The sequence below is a fragment of the Crocodylus siamensis genome, chromosome 13 (genome assembly GCF_052110815.1).
Source record: "Crocodylus siamensis isolate JL-2025a chromosome 13, ASM5211081v1, whole genome shotgun sequence".
In the NCBI taxonomy this organism is placed as follows: domain Eukaryota; kingdom Metazoa; phylum Chordata; order Crocodylia; family Crocodylidae; genus Crocodylus; species Crocodylus siamensis.
Window position 1 is genome coordinate 35,995,683 of NC_143407.1, and position 19,219 is coordinate 36,014,901.

General features: G+C 44.9%; 1 protein-coding gene across 4 annotated transcripts in view; it reads right to left on the reverse strand.

Moving 5' to 3' along the window:
• The window catches only part of ULK2 (unc-51 like autophagy activating kinase 2), a 54,015-nt gene that overhangs the window by 4,911 nt on the left and 29,885 nt on the right, over positions 1-19,219 (reverse strand). For 3 of the 4 annotated variants that reach the window (XM_090024940.1, XM_090024939.1, XM_090024942.1), the window contains 12 exons: positions 18,632-18,692; positions 18,272-18,364; positions 12,443-12,580; positions 10,232-10,377; positions 9,925-10,005; positions 6,445-6,731; positions 6,140-6,333; positions 5,541-5,650; positions 4,592-4,744; positions 3,643-3,851; positions 1,456-1,634; positions 412-530 (listed from right to left, as the gene is read on the reverse strand). In XM_090024940.1, coding sequence (XP_089881066.1) covers positions 412-530; positions 1,456-1,634; positions 3,643-3,851; positions 4,592-4,744; positions 5,541-5,650; positions 6,140-6,333; positions 6,445-6,731; positions 9,925-10,005; positions 10,232-10,377; positions 12,443-12,580; positions 18,272-18,364; positions 18,632-18,692 — 1,770 coding nt within the window. The remainder of the gene's footprint in view (positions 1-411; positions 531-1,455; positions 1,635-3,642; positions 3,852-4,591; positions 4,745-5,540; positions 5,651-6,139; positions 6,334-6,444; positions 6,732-9,924; positions 10,006-10,231; positions 10,378-12,442; positions 12,581-18,271; positions 18,365-18,631; positions 18,693-19,219) is intronic. The other variant, XM_090024941.1, reaches the window with a different exon arrangement.

Below are 19,219 nucleotides of genomic sequence, written 5' to 3' on the forward strand. Positions count from 1 at the left end.
GTGCACTTAAAGCTACTGTGCCAGCAGTTCTCTCTTTACAGAAGCACAGTTAGCCTGGGCATAGCTCTTTCCAGAAGGGGCTACACCTTTTTGCCCCAGGGATTGTGTGTCAAGGTTTCTTAAGTGACCACTACAGCTTCAAGCATGGCACAAATACCATATTTCCAGTGTGCAAGAGGCATTTGTTCCCTGACAAAGGAGGTCTAAAATAAGAAGTGCCTCTGTCACAGCTGCATAACAAAAAAACCGGAAATCGCTGTTGTAGAAGTGGACCCCAGTTCAATCAAATTGATGTTAAAAACTCCCTTCCTTCTCTGCCCCTCAAATGTTTGGGAGGTATGCTTCTTACACACCAGAAAATATGGTAATCATTCACAAACAATGCCAATTCAACATAATGACTGCTTCTACCTTGTTTGACAGCAGTGGATGGGTTCAGTTTCCCTGACTTGACTTGTGCTTTGGCAAGATGAAGAGAAGATGCCAGCAACTGTGCTGCTTTCATGTACAACACAAGCTGCTCTACTTGTCTGGGGGGAAAAACAGAGAAAGAAAAAAAGGTAATTTAACGTTTTATGTTGTTTATTTTTTGTTTTAAGCTAACACGTTCACCCCACAGCTAGACACTCAGCTCTCAGACTCTGGCTCCCACTGGCTCCCTTCAACACACTGTGCTGGCAAGAGACAACAGACAACAAGAGACAACAGTAGAACCAAGAAAGAGATGTACGAAGTGCTAAATAAAAAACTTCTGTCACTGTTTCAAAGAGCCATCTCCCCGGGCAGAAAGAAAGGCTCCCAGTCATGTTTGAAGGTTCAAAATAAAGAAAGTTCCTTTAGTGAAGGAGAATTATATGAGGGCCACCATAAGCTGCTTCCTGCAGTTGGGAGGTACTATTACACATGCCCCCAGTGGTGACTACTCCGAAATCTGTGACCAGGAAAGGAGACTGCCCTCCCACCTCTCATCCTCAGCCTTTTCCCCACCTCTAAAGGGGTGAAGACCTCTTAGACCTCCTCCTAAAACCCAGTGCTGCTGTTACTAGCTAGCCAGCCACAAACGGTTCCCGTCAAGCAATGCAAGGTGCTCACCTCTCTCTCTCTAACTGGAGCTGCGAAGAACGGAGCTCAGATACCCATGCAGGGTGAAGCACATCAGCCCACACAGGCTGCCCTCCACCACAGCTGACATTTCAGAGTTTCCCCCTCTTTTGGGATGACTCGAGTTAGTTGTCCGAGAGCCCAGTTGCGTCTTTCCTCTATTCTATTTTATTGACTGTGCTTTCTCGTTAAAGAAGTATGCTTTTATGCAGCGTTTGCTGGAGCAAACCAATCACTTCTGAACAGCGTTAAGAATGGTGAATGCTAGACACAGCCCCATTAATTTATTACTAGAGCACACACATGAATTGCATAGGTGGCAACTCTCTAGAGACCTTTTAGCCAGATACCTACCCCCACTCTTTGCTTAGCTGGCTTATCTGATCAACGACAACACTCTCCTGAATCTGATACAGTGACACGGCAGAGGTGCACAACTCTGGGTTTCCTCCTCGTATCGCTGTCAGGTCCAAAACGCATTCTGTGAATGTCAGCATCGTGTTTAGGTGACGCAGCGTATCTGTATGTTCTCTCTGCCGAACAAAGATGACAGCGATTTAACCCATAAGGTATGACAAACCCGTGTCAGTGAAAGCCATTAGGATACTGACTGGTCTACAAATGGCTCACAGTATGCAGGAATACACACAGCATCACCAAACAGCAGACTGAATAACATTTAAGAGGGTTAATGTTAGTTATCTTGTCTTTTAAAAATTTAACAGATTTTGAAAATACACATTAAAACCCTTCCACAAAGGGCCAGAGGAACTGAGAAGAGAACTGTATTTGCTGAAATCTATTAAGTAATGAAAAAAATCCCAAGCAGTGTATATTATTTATTATGTTTCCTGCAATCAGAAGTATGCTAGCACTTGCATGAGAAGCCAAAAGGAGCATTCATCTTTCAGTCTTAACATAACTTGCTCTTCCCAAAAAAGAGTTCATATGAAGCTTCAACACTAAGTATCTGCATTGTTCCCATTTAAGTTTAGACTTAGAAACATTGGGCTCATTGTGATAAAACTGACTGCTGGCAGAGCTTTCAAGTTAAACTAAACATTTCTATTTGGGCCAACAACTTATCCCTTCCCGGCGACTGGCAGAGCCAAGATACAACGGATGAGCATTGAATGGCATTCAACACAGACAAGTGCAAAGTGATGCACCTCGGGAGGAACAACCGACACCATACCTACAGGTTGGGGAACTCCCCTCTTGACAGCACAGAGGCGGAAAAGGATCTTGGAGTCATCATTGACTCCAAGATGAACATGGGCCGGCAGTGTGGGGAGGCAGTTAGGAAGGCCAACCATACCTTATCGTGCATCCACAGATGCATCTCAAGCAGGTCCAGAGAAGTGATCCTCCCCCTCTGTGCAGCACTGGTCAGGCCGCAGTTGGAGTACTGCGTCCAGGTCTGGGCGCCGCACTTCAAGAGGGACGTGGACAGCATGGACAGCATCCAGAGGAGGCCACTCACATGGTCGGGGGCAGCAGGGCAGGCCCTACGAGGAGAGGCGACGACGGGACCTGAACCTGTTCAGCCTCCGAAAGGGAAGGCTGAGGGGGGATCTAGTGGCCTGTTACAAACTAGTCAGGGGAGAGCAGCAGGCACTGGGGGAGTCCCTGTTCCCCCGAGCACTGCCAGGAGTGACCAGGAATAACGGTCACAAGCTGGCAGAGAGTAGATTTAGGCTAGACATCAGGAGGTGCTACTTCACAGTCAGGGCGGCTAGGATCTGGGGCCAACTTCCAAGAGAAGTGGTGCTGGCTCCTACCCTGGGGGTCTTTAAGAGGAGGTTAGATGAACACCTTGCTGGGGTCGTTTGACCCCAGTACTCTTTCCTGCCATGGCAGGGGGTCAGACTCGATGATCTACTCAGGTCCCTTCCAACCCTAGAAACTATGAAACATTCATTGTGCCCAACCTAAAATTGGCTCCCCACTTTGCTGGCTAAATTTTAGCAGTACTATTGGGGGGACAAACAAAAGGCCTAATCAAAGCCCAAAATGCACCTTGTATACAGTTTTGTGAGTGTCCAAGGCCATCTCCCACAGGGTGTATACACTCAGTGTCCTTGCCTTGAGAAATCTATGTTTTGATGATGGCATTGTCGTCATGAACAGCTTCAGATTCTGTGTTAAGGGTCATTTCACAGTACAATTAAAAAAGGACTTTTTTCTTGCCAGCCACAAGCAGGACTTCACACTGTCTGCTGTGAAGAAACACTGGACTACTGCAAGCGAGCCACTGTCACAAACAGCACACATGTATAGAGGCTTGGCACCAAAAGGGTGACCTATCAGTTGAAGGCTTTGTTGAACTACGACAGCCACGCTTATTATTGTCACTTATCAGATACAGGAAAAGCAACGAACAGCTGTCCAGCAGACGAGAACAAAATTGGTAAGGAACAATGAACAGTGAAGAGAACACCTTTAAAACCTCTACTTGGTAAGATTTGGAACCCCTCTCCTATTATTTCCAAGTCTCCTAGCATTAGATGTATTACAATGGTACATTATCTTTTTCTGTACCTCCATTAAAGTTTCCTCAGGTAGTTCAGGTGCTTCAAAAGTGATAAAGCCCTCTAAGCTGGGAGGCGAAGTACCGTACGGCATGTACTTCAGATTTGGAGCTGGGTCTGCTCCAGGGGGAGAAGAGCCCATATAAATACCAGGAGGGGAGCCCATATATACACGGCCACTTGTAGAGCAGAGAGACCCTCCAGAACTGTTGGATCCAACTGCAAGGAAACAAAACAAAACAAAAAAAGTCTCAAAGGTGGGTCCATCTGCAACTCTGGGCTGAGGTTGACAGTAAAAGACAAAGTAATAAACAACATGAATTCACTATGGGGGCTGTTTCTCAATATACTTTATATCAAATCTGCAGAGCACCTTGCACCAGCCTCTGTTGGACAGTGAGATTTATAAAACACGCTTGGTGAAAGTCTGACAAGAACTCTGACTGTAGATACTTACTTGGTCGAGTCTTCAAGTTCTCCTTGCACAGTTTGCACACCTGCATTTCTTGAATACACAAGGGCTTCCAACTTGGTGCCTTCTGTATTTCACACCCCCATGCCACCATGCTGGAATGCAGCCAGTGGGTACACTGGGTGCTTCATGTCCTGCATGCTGCACAGCAAGTTACAAACAGGCTGGGGAATTTAAGTTTTCTTTGCTGGTGTCACAGATGGTGTTGAACCCCTCACAGTACGACGACACGGTGCAGGCTGTCACAAGCACCAGGGAGTGCACTGCGAAGCACTGAACTAACTATCCCATCCCTCTCTCTAAAAGAAGGCAGAAAAGTATCCAAATTCTCCTCCCAACATACTTACTGCTTAAATAGCTGCTCTTAAAATAGCCCCAAGGCCCTACTGTTAAGCTTTGCACAAATGCATTTAAACAGTCCCAAAGGGCAGAGAAACGAGAGAATTCAGATTTCCAAAAATAAACCGTTTTTAAAGACGTGTCTTACCTGAAGTCGTTCTAGTTCTGAGGACCATGTGGGTGCAGGTAGGAGGGGTAGCGCTATTTGGAGGTGACCCTACAGTAAACATTACAGCCCTGGAACTTGCTCCAGTTCCTATGCAAGGTGGTGCCATTGCAATTCCACAGGCTCCTGCCGGAGCTGGGAAACAAGATTACATATTATGTTAGTTTTTTAAAAAAAAATCATATCCTCATTGCTAATGCAGCTGCACACCACACCTGGCAAACAGATACATGCACACTGTGGATTAGAATGGGGGAGGAGAACAAGGTAAGTCTGAGAACAAATGATGCAAACAGACTGAAAGCAGAGCTGGCAGGACTGTGATGCACCTCTGGCTTTTCCGGTCCCCTTCCACATACCATGAACTGCTCTTAGCTCTAAATTCTTTAAGGCAAAGAAGATTGGAGACTATTTTTGAAAACTCTGGAAACTGTGCTTAAACATATGGAAAGAGGTACTATTAAAAACTCTAATGCAAGCAGAAACCTGGAGGCCAAAAAAGTTAGACCTGCCTGCATATATCCACTGTTTAAAAGGAAAAAAAAAATGTGGGAACTCTAGCCATAATCCCCTGTAGACGGCTTTCTGGAAAGGCATAAATTGCTAGCTTTAAAAGATAATATGAAGCAGAATGATGGGGACTGCCTCTGTGTGAAAATAAGCTGGAATTAGGAAATGAAGCTGCAATAAGGGAAGTGCAAAATCCCAAGCCAGCACATGCAGTTCTGATATTTTTGTCATTAAGCGCAGCTGCGTGATGGATATTTACATACGCTGGCAACACCGCGATGCTTTACAGAGCTGCTGAACATGCAGATGAAGTCATCTTCCAGACATGTGGGCTGACATTAGATAGGTTGACACAACAATCATACCCATAACAACTCTTCCCAGTATGACAACTTGGCTGCATAAAACTCTTGTTCTTTACCTGTGTCCATTGGTCGCTCAGTATTGAGGCTGTCTGTGCTGCCCTGATATAACTGGCCCCCAAGGGTAGCCTTCACTTGCTGATCTGACAGCTTCCCAGTACTGACAGATCTAGACAGAAGAGCAAATGGCTTCAGAACAAGCGTCTCAATGCACACCTTGCTCCTGAGGATGGCTGACAAGTTAGGTGCTACTATGTAGAATTCTTAAATAGATAAAAAAATACCCCAACAGGGGTACAGCAAATCTACACAGAACCCCCTCTATTACAATGCAAGGACTCAAACAGAGGTTTCTACAAAAGTTATTCATTTCAAAGTTATCTGTATAAAGTTTACCATGCTTTTGAATTAAAAACTAAGAGGCTCATGCTGGAAAAGAGCACTCCAGGTTCAGATGATCAAAATAAACCAAAGGGAACTTTGTCAGCTGTATGAGGGACTCCAGGAAGTTAGTACTATATTTAATACGCTGCAGAGAATGTTTCTCTAGCATGTACCCCAATGTCTCCATAGCAAAAGACATTGCAAATATGCTACAGGTCACCAGTCACATACACCTGTGCATCTCCTGCCGTTTATAAACCACAGTGTGTTCTACCTGCCAAATGCTGCCTTGCTGTGATGCTCTGCAACCTGTTTTTCACCGCCTTGCGTGAAGTGGAAGTGCATGAAGCCCCTTGGGTCTGTTATGTCTTTAGGCTGCAATGGAGCATCTGCTGACCCCTGACGAGTAGCCAGAGCCAGCAAGTTCGAGGATGCTTGAGTTTTGGGTATCTTGAAAGGAGCAGTTGCCTGGAAGACGCATGGAATCTGGTTAGCACACAAGCCCACATTCCTAAAGGGAACAGTGGTAAGCACTATGGTGTCACTTCCTATCTTCAGACAGAATAATGTTCAACAAACCTTAGTGGGAGAGCCAATAATTGTTGGTAACGGAGTTTTAAACAGCCAGTCTGAGCTCCTAGGTGATGATCCCATATGTTTTGTAGGTGACGTTCCCAGGCTAACAGGCCTGCTTGGCTGCGGAGAATGGCTGTACCCATACCCTGCATATGACGGGCACACGGGGTCCGAATGCTGCTTTCGGAGCTTCTGTTTGTTCTGGTAGATATCAGTAAGAGTTGGAGCACTCTGCAGCCTGGCTCCCATCATGAAGGACTGAGGTGACTGAGACTGTGGTACTGGAGAACCTGGGGAGAAACACCGAGAAGAAAAGTGAGTTTCTGCTAGCCCTGCTTCAGATCATCTCAGCAAAACAGAAAGCCTTGTTTAAAGAGACTTCGAAGTTAATCCAAGAGGACAGACCTCTTCTAATCTTGTGAAATATGGCTCTTTACCAGCTCGCCAGATGTTAAGAGCAGTGGATACAGAGCACCAGCTATTCAGACTAAAGGCTAGATATACACCAGGATGATGAAGAACAGGAGTTCAAGGGGAAAGCTGTACTGGCTGCCGACTACTTGCAACAAGCTGAGCCACGATAAATGAAGCAGCCAGCTCCAACAGGAACATCTCAGTTGCAACAGCCTGGCTTAAAGAATTGCTGCAGTAACAGAACTGCACTGACAAAAAACTTCTAAAGGGAGTATTTTTAGAATCCCAGCACTGAAAAGCTACTTAAACAACAGTATTTACCAAAGGAAAATCTTCCACACAAAATCATTGCTAAAGGATGGAAATAGAGTAGATGGGAAAGAAGAAAAAGCAAAGACCTTTTCCTAATTGTGCTCATCTTTTGATCACAAGTCACAGAACGTGACTGATGAAAATTAATTATTTTTAAAAAAGTGTAATGAATCTGTCCTCAGGCACAAGGGGCGACTCACCCTCGTGGCTCCTGCTGAGACAGCAGAGACCACAAGAGCAGTGAAATACGAAGGGAAGACCACTACTCTGGCCATTTGTCTTTACCTCTGTCTTTCTTACAGAGCTCCATGCATGGAACAAGTCTGTTCCTGATCAGGAATGTCAGATTGTCCTGGTGCAAATACAAGGATCCACAGGACCCACTTCGCTCAACAGTGAGCTTTGGTGAGAAGTTTCCTGTAATAGTCTCACCCTCAGAGGCCTTTTGCCTGCAGAGATGAGCTACTTTCTATGCATGCAACTGTGCAGCTATGAAAACGCAAGGTTATACATTCTAAGCATGCCTCATGGGAACGCAACTCAGCTAATCAAGGTTAAAACCCAGAACGGCCAGAGTCTTCTGTGTTGTTTATGCAGTCTGAAGTTTGATGGCATCTTCTCTTCCTTTATGTGCCCACGGTCATTCAGATGATATATCACGTCAAGCGAGGGCTGTTCATAAAAGCTGAAGCCTCATGGTCACAGCCTTGCATGTAAGAAGCACCACTTCATAATGTCAGGGAATTTGGGGAACCAAGTGCTGACAATCTCACTCAGAACTTTCCACATAAACCAAACTGTTAATGTCTTTGTTGCTTTTTCACACTGTCCCGTTAAGTTATCACAGCAATATATCAGTTTAAGAGCTACACAAAGCAGCCTTTTGAAATGTGCTTCAGTTTCATAAATCAGTGTTTCAAGAACTGCTCATCATAAAACCATTTCTTGCAGTTTGCTCAATAAAGCGCCTACTGATTTAGCCAAGATTTCATTAACCTTCTCAGGCCTACATTAATGAGTTAGAGTAAGCTTGAGCTACCTCACCCTCTTTCTCCTCAGCAGTGTTTGGTTTGAAGCTGCAAGCAGGAAGGTTATTTGCAGAGCGCTTGTGTTCATTCCTCACTAAATTCTCAACCAGGAGTTTTGACTAAAATCCCTCTGCCTTTTCGGCCGGTCCACTTCGAAACACATCAGCTCACACTTTGGAAGCGAGTCTCATCTTATCACTGGCTGCTGTTCTCGCCTCACTGTCATCAGGAGGGGCTTTTGAATTCCACATGTTTAGCATTCATTGACAAATAGCTCACTTGTCTACGCTGACAGAATACTTATTGGGCAGAGATGCAACACTCAGGTGGATAGTTTCAATGCTTAGGAAAAATCTGAGTGAAGGAGCTATGGTCTCCTTTCAATTCTAGACAGCCATAATTTCCAAGGCTTTAAGAATTTTAAGATCGGTTTATAATATAGTTTGTGATATGTTCCACAATAAAACCACCACAGCAACATTTTAATACTAAGGAATGTTATTAAAGTCAAATAAGAGCACTCAAGAAAGGTTTACAAGTGAGAATTAAGCAACCATGTTGCTGAAAAAAAGAAGTTGGGGTATGTTACATAAGCAAATGCATTGCTGGTCAAAGGTACTTGACTCAGCCCTGCAAATCTCTAATCACGCCCATAAAATGTGTCACAAATACAGTGAGAGCTCAAGCTTCCTTATATTGTGCCTCAAGCCTGTCCTGTAGAGCTTATCTGAAGCTTATCTTGCTGGGATCCAATGACCCCAGCTGACTTCCTGGCCTTGGGGCAGGGGGCTGGACTGGATGATCTCCCAAGGTCCCTTCCAGCCCTGATGTCTATGAAATCTATGAAAAGGTAATTCAGGTGTGCAGCAAGAGCGATAACTGCAATGGTTATCTTTATGATGGAAAACACACACTGCACAGCCAATACAGCTGTCGGGTATTTATGACACTTGGAGGCTACCTACGTTTGCCCTAGAGGCAAAGGCTCGTTCACCACAGGATGCTTGTGGGACACACATTTCAATTTATGCAAAACAACTATTTCAAATGGCACGGGCTTCACATTTACAACAGAGAAGAGGAACAATGAAATCTGCGAAGTCATTATTTAACCCTCCGCTGAAGTGGCATGCTGCACTTTTCTGGGCTATCCTCAGTACCCCTTCTTATGCTACGCAGAGGGTCCATCTTAATGTCAAACCATCATAAGGTCCAATTCAATCCCTCCCCAGAGTCTACCGTTTGCATGTCCTAATAATTAATGACTGACCAAGCTTACTGAATGCCTGGCAACTAGTGTCAGACACTGATCGATGCCGCAAGGGAACGAGAATGGGAGCGCTGAACACGGGCATTTCTTGCTGCCATTTCTGAATATCAGCACGACAGCATTAGCCTCTCACAACCAGATGCTGAGAAACAAGTGGCTACCATTTATTAGTCTAGTCCTTCTCTGTTCTTGCTCAATAACCACAATTAGCAGCTGCTCTTTAGTGTTGTGCAAAACAGAATCGTAAAACTTGTCTAGAGATCTGACCGCAGGGCTGGGGAGGAAGGCGTTTTGGACCAAGCTACTTTGCTCCACTTCCCTCTAAAGCCACTCTGCTTGTCTATGCCCCCGACGCCCAATCTACAAAGCAGGGGCATGACAATTACCACTCTTTGGGAAGTGCTTTTAGACATGTGGCCAAACTGAACGTGGTTGTCTGCACTGGCCAACAGCACTCACCTGAAGAGTTTCTACTCCTCGATTCATGCCCTTGAGGTTGCCCACAGCAACAGTGTCCGAGCTGCTCGGGTATAGTTCCAACTGTTCAAATTAAAAGCAGAAGTGTAAGGGTGTATGCTTTATACTTCACAATTGAAAAGAAACCAACAGACAGCTGGCTTTCTTTAAACATGCTCCTGTTAACTGCTTAATGTGAACTACTTTCGCAAGCAAGAACAGTGTGGACACATACTTTATCAATCTCACAACAAAACATGGACCACTCGAGGTACGCTTTCACTTGTTATTTATCAATTTATTAACTTACCCAATGGTGAAGGAGAATATGGTCTTGAAGACCCTGTGGACAGCCTGCGCCCAACCCCCTGCACAGTGTCTGCTGGTACTGGAGAGCAAGAGCCCATCTTCATAAAGCCCACAGGGCTGGTATTGGATCGTCTCACCACTGCAGATCTGGAGGGATTGAAAATCAGAAAGGATGGTTACTTACCTTCCACTAACTATAGTGTAGCATAACACAGATTTCACTGCCATATGCACACATGCATGAGACTCCGTTCAAAAGAATTCAGTCCGTCAGGGTTGTGCCTGTGAGCCATGTGACCCCTTGTTTCCTGTAGCAGAGGATGGAAGTCAGGGCAGCTGCAACTCTCACTCAAGTTTCTCCCCCAATAAAAATTCCAAAAATAGGACTTGTCAGTGGGGACAGAGATGGTGGGGAAGAGCCTGTGTTGACAGCATCTCTCAGTGAACTATGCTTCCGTGAGACTAGGTAACTGTTCCTTCTTCAAGGGACAGAGTGAATTTCAATCTGGGTGACTAGTGAGTGTCTGAGGTGTGTAAGTGAAGACTGCCCTGCCAAAGTGCCCACCCACCTGGAAGCCTGCACCAGGCCACAATGAGAGCTGAAGGTGTGCACATAACTCCACGGCGTTGGCCTGCAGATATCTAAACGTTTGCTGGCCAGAAGCTGCCTGGTGAGAGGGTGAAACTTTTTTTTGTTAACATAACATGTTTTAAACGCAGTCCAAGATCCGCTCAGTATACTTGTAATATTTCCTTGAGACAGGCTGGAATGATCACAAAAAGTCAGAGAAAACATCCAACATTCCTGCAAAGCATGGAGTCTCTCCTCATCCAGGGACATGTTGCGTTGGGAAGAAAACGGAGGTAAATAGATTCCAAGTTAGGTACAGTCTTTGAGTAAGGCCCTAAGATAACTTGTTTGGAGGAAGAGTTTTGATTTTGCCTTTCTGGTCTTTGGAGGCCTCTTGAAGAACTAACACTTTATAAAAGGATCCTTTGCTGAGCTTGACAGCAAAATTACAGGATGGGTAGACCTAGAAGTCCAGTGAATTAAGCTCCATCACCCTGTGCTATGCAAAGGTACCTCGAATAAAGTTGAAAAATCTATTACTACTCTTACCCAAGAGGCAAAGAACCTCCTGACAACTATAACACTTGAAGGAAAGCTAGTTTCTTGCTAGAGCAACGAACATGGAGAATATTACTTCTAACTTTGCAGTGATGGACAATAAGAAGCAAACACAGGCTGGATCCTGATTTTTAATGCTGTAATATAATATTAAATAGGAGAAATGTAAATGAGGTATCATTTAGCATGAAGGTTTATAATCTTCAGACTAATCATTTTATCAAATTCAGTCACTGTCTGTAACAACCTAGGTAATTAAGCCTGTTGATTTCTCATCACTGTACACGCAGTGGAGTGGAAGGCAGGTGGCAGCAGCAGACTCCACCGTGAACACCCATCACTAGGGTAGAAAAAGGGAGCCTAGAACAATAGTGAGAGTGTGCAGTATTGGGCTGTGTGTGGCTCAGTTGCTGGGAACCAGTTATTCAAAACCAAGTCAAGGCAAACCCAAGAAATGTACAAGCAGAACCTCAAAATTAAATATCCTGAGAAATCCAAGCAACTGTGACTTCGTTCTTAAAAAAGGAACCACATTTCAAATAACCTGTCTCTTGAACCACAGCCGCCCACACCCTTGACCCTCTGTGAAACACCAAGTCTGGAAGTGTGACGGGAAGCAGCAAAACTTTTTATTACCTAATGCCCCCCCAGCAATTCACAAATTTGTCCCTTTGTGTTATATAAAACAAAGCATCCATCCTACTATTATGATGAAGCTGGAAGAGAATTTATTATGGACATCTCCATTTCATGACATACAGAAAAAAAAAACACACAGGAAAGGAGGAGGAACAAAAAGAGCAAGAACTCATCCTTTTATTTCCTCGGGCAACATTTCAGAGTTGAAAACCAAGCAATTTAAGCTTCTCAGAAAGAGAGAGCACAGAAACTCTCGCTGTACTGCACAGCCATTCCCGGTAGATTAGTCCAATATTTGTTTTCGACTGCCTTGATGCATAAATAACTATTTGTACAACTCAGTTTAGAGGAGAAGTAACAGGCTTGCAGACAAGCGTGGTCATCTTCCAGTGCACAAGCAGAAACGAGTGCTGAGAGGGGAGGAAAAAAAGAAGCAGGACTCACCTTGGGGATCCATGGGGATTTGAAACGGGGCTGGCGGTCGACGTGAGGTTCTGTTCTATGCGCTGGTAATTCCGTAACTGCGTGGGAACGGGAATCGGTGCCGTTTCGCTGCGGGGGGACACCGACGGCTGACACTGCCTGGAGCAGGAAGGTACCGAGTCAGGAAACAAGTGCCGGTAAGCAACTCTCTTGCTAAATCACCATCACTGACAGTTAAAGAGAAGTCCCAGAAACAAGCTGCAGTTTTGCAGAGTCTGCATGAAATACGAGCTGCGGCTCCTCCAAGCCTGGCGCGCACACGCACACACACACACACGGAGCCAGACGGAGAGCTGTTGCCACCGATGCCCTGCTCCAACACTGGCATTCAGAGGGAGAGCAGAGAATGATGAGGCAAACTAAAAAGGATCCATCACGGGACACAGCCTACAGAGGAGCAGGACTCCGGTCCTCCCGGTCACACTGCTCTGTTCATGATGTTTCAAAACAAGGCAGTTCTGGGAAAACTCGCTGCTTAAAGAACAGGAAGTTCAAGCGCGGGGCGGACAGGAATGTTTACAAGAGCCACTAAGGCACAGGCAGATCTCCCGGGAGACCTGGTGAATTTGGAACAAAAAAAACATTACATAATCCGTGGCTACAACACACCTGAATGCAGAGCCAAATCAGCAACCTGCAGATTACCTCACCTAGCCAGGGTCAGTGACCCGAGGGATTTCTCAATGCCCATTTGGAAAATGGAGCAACTTTCTCCAGAGCAATTAGCATGTCACCAGCCGCCCACTTGCAAATACATACAACTGCCACCTGCGTGCAGAATTTGAAAGGCAAGGATTCCTTTGAGGAAGTCCAAGTTTTCCTACCTGGCTTCTCAGAGGTGCAAGCCCAGAAAAATGGTTGAAGGATTTGAAGGACTGCAATAAAAACTATTCGATACGTTCTTAAAAACCTTCACGCCCGATACAGAAAGGGCAACGTGACCGGAATTATAACATGGTCAAATCTGTTTATTACAAACTGATCAATAATTTATCTACTGTTCAGTACAAGGGCAAATTTTGAACACATACACACACCCTTTTGCAATTATCTTCTCTTTGTAAAAATAAAACCAGTCGGAGTCATTGGTTCTCTCTGATAACACCTTTTCCGTCTCTGCTGCTGTCTGGTCCCTGACCCCCATGGCTTTCCAAGGAATCTACCCCCTTCTACTTCTGGCTATTGTAGAAAATGTGTCTGGCTGTTTAAGCTGCTCTTATGCACCAAATTCAACGTGGCATCTTGAGGGTTACCTCGCACCCTTCCCCCTCTGACCTCCCTGCCCGAAAGTAGTACTGATGAAGTACTAATGGATCTCATGCTGCACTGAACTCTTCTAAATCAAACCAAACCGAGCACAGAGGAGGAGAAAAGAAAAAGAAAAAAGCAAATATTGTTGCTGGAGCAACAGAGATGTATGCCCCAGCAGGCAGCCATAATTTGCAGGTTGAACCACTTGGGCTAACTCTTACCACAGCAACACTCCTGCTCTTTATGGATCTAGGCTTTTCACATTTTTTTCCTCCAAATATAAAAAAATCTTCTGGGAGTATTATATGCCACAAAACTGAGTAACTAGCAATTTCTACTAATACTGATACTAATTCTGCCTCCTTTTGGTTGCTGTTACAACATTTATCTTCAGAAGCCAGCTAGAGAAACCTGGAGGAGAGATGCCCTGTGGATATGGCAAGTAGGGACTGTAAGAAGAATGCCCGACTCATATGCAGAGCTAAATTTCAGCAGCAGCCCCCCGAAGTGTTTTACAAAGGAGTTCAGAACCAACTAACACCCCCATTTTATGGATGGGGAAATTGAGGCACGGGGTGTTAAACTGACTTGCCAATGGTTACCTAAGCAGACAGACCGAGGTGGGACTGGAACCCAGGTCCTTTGAGCACTCCCCACTGAGCTGCCTAGGACTCTTCGGCGCACCTCCAAACAAGCACAACATGCTGGGCTCCACCTGACTTGCCCAGGTCAGCTCAAGCCTGCCTCACCCCAGTCAAGCAGAAGTAAAGCCCTGCTCTGGACAGTATCAGTAAAGCCACGGAGAGCAATAGGGGAGTGCTCTGGGGCAGACCAGGAATGGCGGGGTGGGGTTGATCAAGAGGGAGGAATGAGAAAGCAATAGGCCACAATATGGGTCAAGGAATGAGGAGAGTAGCAGGGCACAAGGAGGGAAAGCCGTCTCCCGAAAATTGCCAGTTTCAAAGGAGGCAGAGCTATTTCCGTTTCCCAGCTAGCCCCCTCCATAGGTCATCTGGAGCATTCCCCCATCCACCGTCCAAGCCTGTGATAGTTTTCTGCAGGACCTGCAGAAAACCATCTGGAAGACAGGTTCACTGACAAAACTGAACAACGGCCCAGGGATACTAGAGAAAGCAGAGAGCTGCAAGAAGGAGAGTTGCCAAGTCATCAATTATTCAAGAAGAACTTCACCCTGTCTTGGGAAGACGCTAAAGTGAAGTGGACAAAAATTACTGGGGGAAACAAACAGCAGATTTTCTTCCCACCCAGCTAAAACCCAAAGAAATGACAGTCACAGCACCCCCTGCAAAGCTACAATCCTATTGATTCCCAATTTTGTTTTTATCAGCATTGTTCATTACTCTGCCACTCCATTATGTAAAAATCCTATTTCCTTGGACAGTTCTGTTTTACCAGTCAGTCATGATTTAAGGATCTCACAATCTGCTTAACTCTAATGCAGCAAGACAAAAAAGGCAAGGGTGATGTGAAAAATAAGTTTCTCCTATATAACGTGGTCTGTAACCCCCCCCAAGGAACAGTGCCTCCTTTGCAAAAGGAAACAGTGCACGCTTTGGCTGCTATCCAGTGACTAGATATGCCTGGGTAATTCAGGAGGTGGAAAAGCAGCTTTGGGCAAAACCCCATCAGCACTTTTCCAGCAGTCTCATTGCTTTGTGCAAATTTAAACCCACACTTAAAAAGTTTCTCAGCTTGGAAGAAAAAGGGTTCTGAACCTCACTGGACGCAGTGGTGAGTCTGCCCAAAGACAAGATGAAACTGCAGCTCCAAGAGCCACATACTACACTGGAAAACCCTAAACCTTCCACAAAGTGACGTGGCCGTGCAGGCAGACCCAATACGAACACTTCCGATAGCTGGCTGGGGGGCAAAGCCGGAAGTGGCTGCCCCACAAATACAGCTGCACAGGTCTAAACTCCCTGCACAGGGGAGAAGTTGGTATTAAAAGCTGTAATAAGGCAGTATATAATGGCTCTCTAGGTACCTCAGGTCATACTTTTGGACTAGGAGACTTCTTCCTCCAAACCCTGCAAAATGAACTCTGCCCATGCTTACCATGGGCAGTACAGTGCAAGTTCTGCATTGGCCCCAAGAGTCAGCTGCCTCTCCCAGATCTCATGAAATATTAACTACGAAGCTTAATAAGGCCAGCACTATGATTACCTCCTGGCAGAAAATTTCACAGCAGAAACATACAGCTATTCCAGGTGGAGTCTCAATAGTGACCTCTTCACCTCCCTCTGCAAAGCCCAACCCTGGTCATGCTTCAAATGGTGTAGTACAATAGAATTCAACTAGCTCAACAGAAAAAGGTTCATTTTTCCATGTGGCCAGCTGGAAAAAACAAAGCAATCACCTTACAGCCTGGAGTTATAGAGAACCAAAATATCTTCTTCACCCTCCTTTTTTTGCCCCCTCTAAAAAAAAAAAAAAAAAAAAAAAAAAAAAAAAAAAAAAAAAAAAATCACATCCAGAGTAACCAGATGTAGGTAATTCAAAATTTGTTCAAGCAATAGGTAAAATTAAATAATTATAATAAGAGTCTGCAGCTAGAATAACATACACCAGTCCCTAACCAACTACTTGGCTCTGTGATATTACCCATATAGAAATGCACGCACTGGAATTGTGCTTTTCATAAGATCTACAAATAATAAACTTTTATACGCCAAAAACTATAATCTATTTAACCACATGCTGCATAAAAGGCAACTGAGAACCAAAGGAGATTTCTAAAAGGGATCAGTTGTTTTGGTTATCTGCCCATAAAATACACAGGGTGAGGTATAAACCTTATTAATAAGCCCTATTAAGCAGATTTTGCAAACTGCTTTTTTTGATCAGCAGAAAATGACAAAACTTTTCATCTTATGGCACACACTGCTAAACAAAAGTGCTGACACATCTTTCTGTAATATTCGCATAAACCAAGAAAAAAAGCCAACAAAATCTCTGCAGTCCCTTTTTGGCCAGTCATCCACCTTCTCCTGTAGCAGAAAAGGTTTAAGAAATGCATCTTTTCAAACAACTTAAATCCTTCTCTTTCCACGCTGAATGAACAATTTAAAACAGAAGGGCAACACCCAGTATTTTCTCAGTGTCATCAAATAAACAAATCAATCACCATTTATCAATGTCACATCACAAGCTCTATTAGGAGCTTTGTGTTCAGCTCTGTTCAGAAAACAACGCTTTGAACATTTCAAGTCAGGTGTGCTGCAATGTGGCACTCCGCATGCAGAATGAGGCGCTGCACCACCATCGCCTTGCAGATGGCTACTCAACATACCGGATTTCCTAGACATAAGAAGAAACTTAATTCTGGATCAATGACCATTAGGCTCTGCTACTCCAGCATGTTTAAAAATCACTCAGCTATCGTGCTCGTTTAAATGTTTAACTACTACAGATGCAGTAATTCAGTTATGAAAAGGGTATTTAATACTAGAGGTGCAGCGAGACATCAGTCCCATATTGGATCGGGACCGATGCAAGGAAAAGTGATAACATCAGCAACTGGGGGGTTTTTTGGGCTGACGTGGCTGATAAACACCCCATGCATTCACGCAGTGGCAGCGCGGCACACAGGTGGTGGGTAGCACAGCCTGGCAATGTAGAGAGCAGCTGGGTCCACCTGGTAAGTCTGTTGTGAGGGAACGGGCGTGGGGGGCAGGCAGATCGAGGCCCCTGCGTGGTATCTGTGCATGGGGCAAGGGCAGGCTGCTGCTCAGGGTGGGCGGTGCTGGTGCTGGAAAAGAAGCTAAATGGGAGGGACTATGGCAAATTTTGGGAGGCTGCACCCCACCCCCAGCCCCACTGCCACCTGCCACCCTGGCCCCAAACCACAGTGGCAGCCAGCTCTTGCCCTGCATGCAGATCCAGGGGCACAAGGTGGCATACTGGTGGGAGCCCCCCCCCCCTACCCCCTGCTCTCTGGACGAGCCACTTGTGGCTCTATTCTGCACTTTACCCCAGCTGGGCACCACCTGCCCCAGCCCCACTCCCTCCCTCATCATGGAGGGCTCAATCTGCCTTCCCCCACAACAGACTTACCAGCTGGACACCACTCTCCATGCTACATATCAGAATTGGATTGGTATCAGCCAATATGGCTTGTTAAAGAACAGCTAGCGCTAAATCAGCCCAAAAAAATCTATATCGGTGCACCCCTATTTAATACCCCAACTCTTTCATTGGAGGACAGAAGGACATAGTTCAGAATACTAAAATAAACACGACCCTTTTTCTGGAGGCCCACACCTATACATTTAACACTGCCAGTAAACTTCAGAGCCAACCAAAAGCCAAACATTTCCTTTCCTCCAGGAAATCTAATTTGGTACCTCTGAGCCAAAAATTAGCTGAATCACCTTTACCCACAAAAACCACAGCTGAAGATCAGGCCAGTAAGTCTGGGAGAGTAATACTACCTAGTACCATAAGCATTTCCTATGAAACAACACCTTGGGCAGTAGTGAAGTTATGGAAAAAAAAGGGAAAATAAAGTACAGAACATACCTGTTAGCTGAACTAGAAGAACTACTTCGAGAGGAGTTTGAGGATGGTTTCTGTAAAGTTCCTGAGCTTCCGGAAATGGTTAACGGTGACTGACTATTAAAACAAGAAGGTACGGACAGTCACAAAATATAAAAGAACGCTCCACAGAGACATCTGTTTAGATCTGAAACTTGCTGATCTCAAGCTGTTTACATATTCCAAATGAGTTCAGCCTGGCACGTGGACCTCACAGTGAAGAGCCCCCACTTAGCAGTGTAAAATTAAACCAGTCACCGCCAAGACTCAACAGCTACCTCTACAGCTGCACAAAAGTATCAATGTATAAACAGAAAACTTTTTTGGATAAAACCCAACACATACCCTCCACACATCAAGAACTCGCTTGAAGCCCGTCTGCCAGTTGCTCCCAATGGCATATCATCTACAGGAAGAGGCAAAGTGAACAAATCAAAATTTGCATAGTAATTCAAATCAAGCCCAGAAAAACCATCATCAATAATGTTATATAATCCCTTTAACACTATGCTTCACGTGTGTGTGTGTGCGCACGCGTTAAGTTACACCAGCACCATGACAGCTACAACACTGGTCTGCAAAAATTCCTCAGAGTAAAAGATGACTTAATATATCCAAACACATAGCACACAAGTTTTTAGTGACATGGAGAAAGCAACTGATAAAAAAAAAAAAATGCATTCACTAAAATTTACATTTTATTAAGCTTTTCTGAATGGCACTGAAAACGAGAAGTGTTGCATGAAACTGTACGGTTATGAAGCCCGGCTTTTCCCTACCATTACATAGCACAGAGGCACAGGCAGGGAGAAAGAAAGGCAAGAAACTGGTATCTTCAAGTTTAACCAGAAATGTTTAGTTGGCCTACAAGCAACTGCTTTGTTTAGCTGATAGACTTATTTTTCAATTGGATAATGCATCAGTTTTTCCCAT